Source organism: Nerophis ophidion, linkage group LG08 (genome assembly GCF_033978795.1).
Source record: "Nerophis ophidion isolate RoL-2023_Sa linkage group LG08, RoL_Noph_v1.0, whole genome shotgun sequence".
Taxonomy (NCBI): Eukaryota; Metazoa; Chordata; class Actinopteri; order Syngnathiformes; family Syngnathidae; genus Nerophis; species Nerophis ophidion.
Window position 1 is genome coordinate 6683836 of NC_084618.1, and position 10000 is coordinate 6693835.

At 43.8% G+C, this 10000-nt stretch overlaps 1 protein-coding gene across 3 annotated transcripts in view; it reads left to right on the forward strand.

Moving 5' to 3' along the window:
• The window catches only part of LOC133557238 (disintegrin and metalloproteinase domain-containing protein 12-like), a 299103-nt gene that overhangs the window by 167069 nt on the left and 122034 nt on the right, over positions 1-10000 (forward strand). For 2 of the 3 annotated variants that reach the window (XR_009807734.1, XM_061907553.1), the window contains exons 5-6: positions 4724-4800; positions 5762-5948. Coding sequence is in view for 2 of the 3 variants with exons in the window: in XM_061907553.1 (XP_061763537.1) it covers positions 4724-4800; positions 5762-5948 (264 nt within the window). In the remaining variant the exon portion in view is untranslated. The remainder of the gene's footprint in view (positions 1-4723; positions 4801-5761; positions 5949-10000) is intronic. The other variant, XM_061907554.1, reaches the window with a different exon arrangement.

A 10000-nucleotide genomic window follows, 5' to 3' on the forward strand; every position in this document is an offset into this window, starting at 1 on the left:
ATGTATATATACGTATGCATGTATATATATATGTTTATATATATTGATATATGTATATACACGTATATACTGTATGTATCATATATGTATATATACATATATATGTGTATGTATATGTGTATTAGAGATGCGCGGATAGGCAATTATATCATCCACAACAGCATCACTAAAGTCGTCATCCACCCGTCATCCACCCAAACCAACATTTTATCAAAACCGCAACTGCACGCCACTTGCCCGTTGTTATATATCAGGGGTCAACAGCCTTTACCACTCAAAGAGCTAATTTAACCCGTTTCACAGAGTTGGGAGCCGCAAACATTCTCGCGAATATCTGTTGGGGCTCATCCTGATAACAAGAATAAGGGCGTGCTATGAAGCCATTGCCTTTGACGCCTTCAACATGTACAAACTGTTTGCCAGTCCAGCAACATGTTGTATGCAGCTTCCACAGACACACGTGGAAAATTGAAAGGCATACTGGGTGACGCAGAGTACACTGATGGTTGTAATACAAACAATTTTAACACTCTTACTAATATGTGCCACGCTGTGAAGCCACGCCAAACAAGAATGACAAACACATTTCGGGAGAACATCCTCCCAGTAACACAATATAAACGCAACACAACAAATACCCAGAATCATTTGCATCCATGACTTCCTGAATATATTTTACACACCCGTGCCCCCAACACCGCCCAACTTACCAACGCACGGGGGGGGGTTTGGTGCTAGCGGGGGGTTTAATATAGTCGCCACTGGAGACGCCTTCTCTGGAGTGATGAATCACGCTTCTCCATCTGGCAATCTGATGAACAAGTCTTAGTTTGGAAGTTGCCAGGAGAACGCTACATTTCGGACTGCATTGTGCCGAGTGTGAAATTTGGTGGAGGAGGAAGTGACGATTTCCCCGTTTATTTAAGCGAGGATGAAAGATTCGTGGATGAGGATATTGATAGTGAAGGACTAAAAAGAAAAAAAAAAAAGGCGATTGCATTGGGAGCGATTCAAATGTTTTTAGACACATTTACTAGGATAATTCTGGGAAATCCCTTATCTTTCTATTGTGTTGCTAGTCTTTTAGTGAGTTAAATAGTACCTGATAGTCGGAGGGGTGTGTCCACGGGTGTGTTGTCGCCAGTCTCTGAGGGAAGTCACGGCAGCTGCATGGTCTGCGCAAGCTGCACTGATCTCCGGTAAGAGGCGACTTTTTACCACAATTTTCTTACCGAAACCTGCCGGTTGACATAATGTGTTACAGAGCCAATGTTCTCCAGAAATGTGTTTGGTGTGGGTTCACAGAGTGTGGCGCATATTAGTAAGTGTGTTAAAGTTGTTTATATCACAACCATCGGTGTAAAAGGTATGGCTGTTGACCAAGTATGCATTGCAATCTCATATGAGATACGCAGCAATAAAAATGCGTCCGACCGGCACGCAGATATTATGGTGTAAAGGTGGGCGCGATGACTTGTTATTGATGTATTTTTTTATATCACACTCAATTTTTTTTACTGCATGCCATTGGTAAGCGCAGGGGTGAGAAGAGGCTTTAAAATGATTAGCGCCTGCTTACTTTTACCGCTTACCTTGAATAAGCGCAGGAGTGAGAAGAGGTTTTAGATTAATTAGCGCCCCAGCGGCTATTGAAGGAAATACGGTACGCAGTATTCTGTGTTGCTGAATCTTTTGCAATTTGTTCAATTAATAACGGAGACGTCAAAGAAGAAAGATGTAGGTGGGAAGCGGTGTATTGCAGCTGCCTTAAGCAACACAAACACAGCCGGTGTTTCCTTGTTCACATTCCCGAAGGTGAAGCTTTACTATGGACCACATGTCAACCGGCAGGTTTCGGTGAGAAAATTGTGGTAATAAGTCGGTTCTTACCGTAGACATGAGCGGAGCTGGCGTCGTTCCTCGTGCACCTGTCATAGAGGCAGCTGCGTGGCTTCCCTCAGAGACACTGGTGGTCACCACACACCTCCGACTTTCAGGTACGACAGTATAATCTCACTAAAACACTAGTAACACAATAAGCAGATAAGGGATTTTCCAGAATTATCCTAGTAAATGTGTCTAATAACATCTGAATCGCTCCCTTTGCCCTATGGGGCGGCATAGCTTGGTTGGTAGAGCGGCCGTGCCAGCAATTTGAGGGTTGCAGGTTCAATTCCCGCTTCCGCCATCCTATTCACTGCCGTTGTGTCCTTGGGCAAGACACTTTACCCACCTGCTCCCAGTGCCACCCACACTGCTTTAAATGTAACTTAGATATTGGGTTTCACTATGTAAAGCGCTTTGAGTCACTAGAAAAAAGCGCTGTGGAGGTCTTCCTCTTCCCCTCCGGATTCCTAGCGGATCACCGGGACCACAACACTTGATACCCGCGTCTTTACCAGAACAGTTTTTATTTTACATTCACATTCACATTCGTTTCCAAAGTCCCTCTTTTTCTGCTCTCGGCAATCGGGTTTATTTTTCTACAGTGTTCACTCTCTCTGCTTTTCAGCCTCTCAGTCTCCTCTGTCCTCACGAAGAAGGCCCCCCCCCTCATGGTCTCCGGCCCTGCTAATAAAGGGAACAGGTGATTAGATAACTCGTTCCAGCTGAGATTATCCACTCACCTGTCGGCCCTGCACACACCCCGCCCGCAGGGGACGCGCGACGACGCCCCTCCACAAGCGCTATATAAATATAATTCACAATTCACTTCACTTTCTTTTTTTTTTTCCTAGTCCTTCACTCTAACTTTCTTCATCCACGAATCTTTCATACTCGCTCAAATTAATGGGGAAAACTGTCGCTTTTTCGGTCCGAATCGCTCTCGCTGCTGGTGGCCATGATTATAAAAAATGTGAGGATGTGAGGAGCTCCACAACCAGTGACGTCACGCACACATCGTCTGCTACTTACGGTAAAGGCAAGGCTTTTTTTATTAGCGACCGAAAGTTGCGAACTTTACGGTCGATGTTCTCTACTAAATCTTTTCAGTAAAAATATGGCAATATCGCGAAATAATCAAGTGTCTTAATGAAGGCGTGTCTTAATGAAATTAAACAATGGATGTCCACTAACTTTTTGCAACTCAACGCCAAAAAAACGGAAATGCTGATTATCGGTCCTGCTAGACACCGAACTCTATTTAATAATACAACTCTAACATTTGACAACCAAACAATTAAACAAGGCGACACGGTAAAGAATCTGGGTATTATCTTCGACCCAACTCTCTCCTTTGAGGCACACATTAAAAGCGTTACTAAAACGGCCTTCTTTCATCTCCGCAATATCGCTAAAATTCGCTCCATTCTGTCCACTAAACACGCTGAGATCATTATCCATGCGTTTGTTACGTCTCGTCTCGATTACTGTAACGTATTATTTTCGGGTCTCCCCATGTCTAGCATTAAAAGATTACAGTTGGTAAAAAATGCGGCTGCTAGACTTTTGACAAGAACAAGAAAGTTTGATCACATTACGCCTGTACTGGCTCACCTGCACTGGCTTCCTGTGCACTTAAGATGTGACTTTAAGGTTTTACTACTTACGTATAAAATACTACACGGTCTAGCTCCATCCTATCTTGCCGATTGTATTGTACCATATGTCCCGGCAAGAAATCTGCCTTCAAAGGACTCCGGCTTATTAGTGATTCCCAAAGCCCAAAAAAAGTCTGCGGGCTGTAGAGCGTTTTCATTTCGGGCTCCAGTACTCTGGAATGCCCTCCCGGTAAAAGTTTGAGATGCCACCTCAGTAGAAGCATTTAAGTCTCACCTTAAAACTCATTTGTATACTCTAGCCTTTAAATAGACTCCCTCTTTAGACCAGTTGATCTGCCGTTTCTTTTCTTTTTCTTCTATGTCCCACTCTCCTTTGTGGAGGGAGTCCGGTCCGATCCGGTGGCCATGTACTGCTTGCCTGTGTATCGGCTGGGGACATCTCTGCGCTGCTGATCCGCCTCCGCTTGGGATGGTTTCCTGCTGACTCCGCTGTGAACGGGACTCTCGCTGCTGTGTTGGATCCGCTTTGGACTGGACTCTCGCGACTGTGTTGGATCCATTATGGATTGAACTTTCACAGTATCATGTTAGACCCGCTCGACATCCATTGCTTTCCTCCTCTCCAAGGTTCTCATAGTCATCATTGTCACCGACGTCCCACTGGGTGTGAGTCTTCCTTGCCCTTATGTGGGCCTACCGAGGATGTCGTAGTGGTTTGTGCAGCCCTTTGAGACACTAGTGATTTAGGGCTATATAAGTAAACATTGATTGATTGATTGATTGAAGTGTGACACATAGAATGGACCTGCTATCCCCGTTCAAATAAGAAAATCTCATTTCTCAGTTCCAGAGGATAGTGTGTACGCAGTAACTACAACATGCATACTGTATTACGTTGTTTTGAGTCTAGTAGAAGCAACGGCGTTTTGTTTCCCCGAGAAACAAGCCACTTCCCTCCAACTGCCGGCGACATCAAACAAACAGGCGATTAATTCATTTCCCATTCCCCCTCGCAACTTGACAGGCGGTCTGTGAAATCGGGCCTCATGCGGGGCCCGTGATAGGAAACACGGGCGCAGGTTTCAGCGGGCGGTTGTGACGCGCGCTGATGGTTCATGCTAATCTTACCCCCCCCCACCACCCGCGGTTAATAAGCTCATATTTCACACTCGCCGTCCCCGAGTGCTGACGACGCTCTCTCTGCTCGCGTCCCCTCGCAGGCTAACTGCTACTACCACGGCCAGGTGGAACATCACGCCGACTCGGACGTCAGCCTCAGCACCTGCGCCGGTGTCAAGTAAGTCGGGAGCGCTTATCTTCACTCTCAGAGGCTTGGGGGTTTTATTTTTTTCAATATTTTTTTTAGGTGGGTTTTAGGTCATATTTGCACTCTGATAAAGATCCCCTCAGCTTTATGCAAATGGGCTTCCGCTGCAGGATAAATGTTGCAATAATGAGAAAATAACCTTTGAGAGCGACGGATCACCTACTGCAGTGGTTCTCAAATGGGGGTACGCGTAATCCTGGGGGTACTTGGAAGTATGCCAAGGGGTACGTGAGATTTTTAAGAAATATTCTAAAATAACACCTGGGGATAGGTTGATTGGCAACACTAAATGGTCCCTAGTGTGTGAATGTTGTCTGTCTATCTGTGTTGGCCCTGCGATGAGGTGGCGACTTGTCCAGGGTGTACCCCGCCTTCCGCCCGATTGTAGCTGAGATAGGCGCCAGCGCCCCCCGCGACCCCGAAAGGGAATAAGCGGTAGAAAATAGATGGATGGATGGATAACAATTGAAAAATCCTTTATAAATATATTTATTTAATAATACTTTAACAAACTATGATTGTAAGTTCATAAACTGTGGAAAAAAAATACAACAAGGCAAAATTCATTGTTGACAGCTAGATTTTTTGTGGACATGTTCCATAAATATTGATGTTAAAGATAATTATTACAATCCCCAAAGAGGACACTTTAAGTTGGTGATTACTTCTTTGTGTAGAAATCTTTATTTATAATTAAATCACTTGTTTATTTTTCAACGTATTTTTTGTTATTCTTATATATTTTTTTCCAAATAGTTCAAGAAAGACCACTACAAATGAGCAATATTTTGCACTGTTATACAATATAAAAAATCAGAAACTGATGACATAGTGCTATATTTTAGGGGGTACTTGAATTAAAAACATGTTCACAGAGGGTAACATCGCTGAAAAAAAGGTTGAGAACCACTGATCTACTGTTTGTCTGCAGGGGTTTGGTCTCTCTGCAAGGCAGGTCCTACGTGCTGGAACCCTCGGCCGACCACAGCGACGGAACTCACTGGATCTACAGGACGGAACACCTCAGTTTGACTCCTGGCACGTGCGGCCATGACTTGAACATATCCTACCCTGGTGCACCGCCGGGCCGGAGCCCATTGGTGGCCTTCAGCACGAGGGTGAGCATGATTGGTGTGTGTGTATGTATATATATATATATCTTGATTGGATTATCCAGAGAATAGTGCTCGATACCGTGGTCGAGCGCAATATGTAGGTGTGGGAAAAATCACAAGACTACTTCATCTCTACAGAACTGTTTCATGAGGGGTTCCCTCAATCATCAGGAGATTTTAATGGAAGCATTCACATACAATGGTTTATACAGGGCACAGGGGCGTGGTGATTGGCTCATGTGTTACCTAGGAGGTGTTTCCGTCTGTGGCGGCATGTTGGAATGATTTCACTGCGCTTGTTGAGGGATGACAGGTCTGGATGATATATAATGAACAGTTTCTCTTTTAAGCATAGGTTGCATCTTTTATTACCACTGTTGTAAGGGGTGCTGGATGCAAGAATCTGCCATGTTATTGAATATTCAACATTATTGTCTTTGAGGTAACCAAATGTGCTTGCTAAGTTCTGTAGAATTCCGCAAGGTCTGGTTTCTAAAGGAGGCCTTGTGATTATTCCATCTGGCCTTAAACGCTCCTTCGGTTAATCCTACGTACGTGTCGGATGTGCGAATGTCCTTGCGTGTTACCTTTGCTTGGTAAACGACTGATGTTTGTAAGCACCCCCCATATATATATATATATACATATATATATATATATATATATATATATATATATATATATATATAAATTAACAGTATCGCTTTCGAAAAGTAAAATGTATGACTTTTTAAAACGCCGCTGTACGGAGTGGTACCCGGACGTAGGGAAAAGTACAGAGCGCCAATAAACCTTGAAGGTACCGCCTTTGCATGCCGGCCCAATCACATAATACCTATGGCTTTTCACACACACACACACACACACACACACACACACACACACACACACACACACACACACACACACACTGAGGGTGGCTGCATTAACAACTTTAATACTGTTACAAATATGCGCCACACTGTGTACCCACACCAAACAAGAATGACAAACACATTTCGGGAGAACATCCGCACCGTAACACAACATAAACTACTACTCATTGGCCTAGTGCAGTGGTTCTTAACCTGGGTTCGATGGAACCCTAGGGGTTCGATGAGTCGGCATCAGGGGTTCGGCGGAGGTCAAAACACACCCGACACATTGTGTGAATACAAACTTCTCCCTATCAGCGGACTGATTTGCAGGTGTGTAATTTATTGTGAGTTCATTCACTGTGTTGGTTTTGTTTTTTTGAACAAGGTGATGTTCATGCACGTTAAATTTTGTGCACCAGTAAAAAAAAAACATGGTAACACTTTAGTACGGTGAACACATATTCACCATTAATTAGTTGCTTATTAACATTCAAATTAGTAACATATTGGCTCTTAACTAGTCATTATTAAGTACTTATTAATGCCTTATTTGGCATGGCCTTATAATAACCCTAACCCTCTAACCCTGACCCTAACCAAATAACTCAAAATTAAGTCTTTGTTACTTAGAATATGTTCCCCATACTAAAGTGTTACCAAAAACATACAACTTTGTCTTGAATTTGAAAAAAAAAAACATTTTATTTTTTACTAAAGAAGGGTTCGGTGATAGGTTGATTGGCAACACTAAATTGGCCCTAGTGTGTGAATGTGAGTGTGAATGTATAAGCGGTAGAAAATGGATGGATGGATGGGTTCGGTGAATGCGTGTATGAAACTGGTGGGGTTCGGTACCGCCAACAAGGTTAAGAACCACTGGCCTAGTGGTTAGAGAGTCCGCCCTGAGATTGGTAGCTTGTGCGTTCAAACCCCAGCCGAGTCACACCAAAGACTATAAAAATGGGACCCATAACCTTGGAATTGGGGGTTAAATCACCAAAAATTATTCCTGGGCGCTGCACCGCATCCGCTCACTGCTCCCCTCACCTCCCAGGGGGTCAACAAGGGGATGGGACAAATTTCACCACACCTAGTGTGTGTGTGTGACAATCATTGGTAATTTAACTTTAACTTAAACACAACTGACCAAATACCCAGAACCCCTTGCACCCATAACTCTTCTCAGTGTGACCTATAAAGCCCCCTGCTATTCCCCCCGGCCACCTCAACTCTGCCAACCTCAACCTCCTCATGCTCTCTCAGGGAGAGCATGTCTCGAATTCCGAGCTGCTGTTTTGAGGCATGTTAAAAAAAAATTATGCACTTTGTGACTTCAATAATAAATATGGCAGTGTCGTGCGGGTACCATGGACCATATAGGAAAGACATCGCTGAGCAGGTTTGACTCTCGTTTAGTCTTTCAATAAATCAAGCTTTGTCTTTTGGTCCGATCGCTTTTCAGCTGCTCCTCTCTCGCCTTCAGTCGGCCGCGTCTTCGTCGCTGTGTTCGGCTCGCTCTCGGCCGTTTTCGCTCTTCCGCTTCTGCTGTTGGTCCTCCTCCTCCTTCTGCCATGATCCCTCCTCCTTCTCCCCTTTTTATACAGCCAGAGGAGAAATGTAGATTGTGATCTGGATTGCAGCCCCGCCTCTCCGTTCCGCCGCATTCTCCGCCTCCTTGCCGCCGGCCCGTCGTCTCCTCCTCTCCGCAGCCATGTTGGCATATTTTTTTCCATAACTTGAGTTGATTTATTTTGGAAAACCTTGCTACTGTCAGGGGTATTTGTTGACAAACCCCAAGATGCAGAGATGGAGGGCAGGCAAGGAGTGAGCAAACATGATTTTAATATAAATACTAAGACAAAACCAAACAAAGGGTTCAAACCAAAAGCGCGCACGTGGGCGGACAAAAAACAAAAGGCCTTGTGCATAGAAGCTAACAAGAAACAAAAAGGATCTTTGGCATGGAAGCTAGAGGATAACAAACAGAAAAACTGGAAATAACTATGGCTAACAAAAACAGCTGACCGCTACGACGACCAGGACAAGATGTAGCACGACAGGTAATAGCTGAAAGGATGCCAGACACGACAGGTAGAAATGACAATACAATGATCCAGCCACTGACACAACACAAAGCAGGTACAAATAGGAGCAGGCTGATTGGCAACAGGTGTGGCCAGGTGCCAATCAGCCGCAGCTGAGGAGGAACACAGCACTCAGGGAACAAGACAGGAAGCTGACAAAATAAGAGCACTAGACAGGAGATACTAAACACAGACGAAACAGACAAATGCAGAGGAAAAAAACTAAAACATAGACAAACTGTTAGGGGAAAGCCTGACAGTTACATTTTTTAATGCATCCAGCGGGGCATCACAACAAAATTAGGCATAATAATGTGTTAATTCCATGACTGTATATATCGGTATCAATTGATATCGGTAATTAAGAGTTGGACAATATCGGATATCGGCAAAAAAAGCCACGATACGACATCTCTAGGTCAAACCATTTCAACATTCATCCTACATCCCAATAGCATTTCAGTTCAGCGCCAGCTTTTCAACACTCAAACCTTTCCAACATGCAAAACTATTCTTACATTCATACTACATCAGGGGTGCCCACACTTTTTCTGCAGGCGAGCCACTTTTCAATTGACCAACTCGAGGGGATCTACCTCATTTATATATATCATTTATATTTATTTATTTATGAAAGAGACATTTTTGTAAACAAGTTAAATGTGTTTAATGATAATACAAGCATGTGTAACACATATAGATGTCTTTCTTTCACGAAGACAAGAATATAAGTTGGTGTATTACCTGATTCTGATGACTTGCATTGATTGGAATCAGACAGTAATGATGATAACGCCCACATTTTCAAATGGAGGAGAAAAAAAGTTGTCCTTTCCGTACAATACCACATGAAAGTGGTTGTTTTTTGGCATCTAATTCATCCAGCTTCCATATACTTTACAAGAAAAACATTGGCGGCAAATTCCGTAGCTTGCTTGATTGACATTCACGGCACCCGAGGGTCTTGTGAGATGACGCTGGCTGCTGCCAGTTCATTATTATGAAAAAATGACAGAGAGGAAGGCGAGAAACACTTTTTATTTCAACAGACTTTCGCGCCGTCCCTTCCGTCAAAACTCTAAAGGCCGACTGCACATTTCCTATCTTCACAATA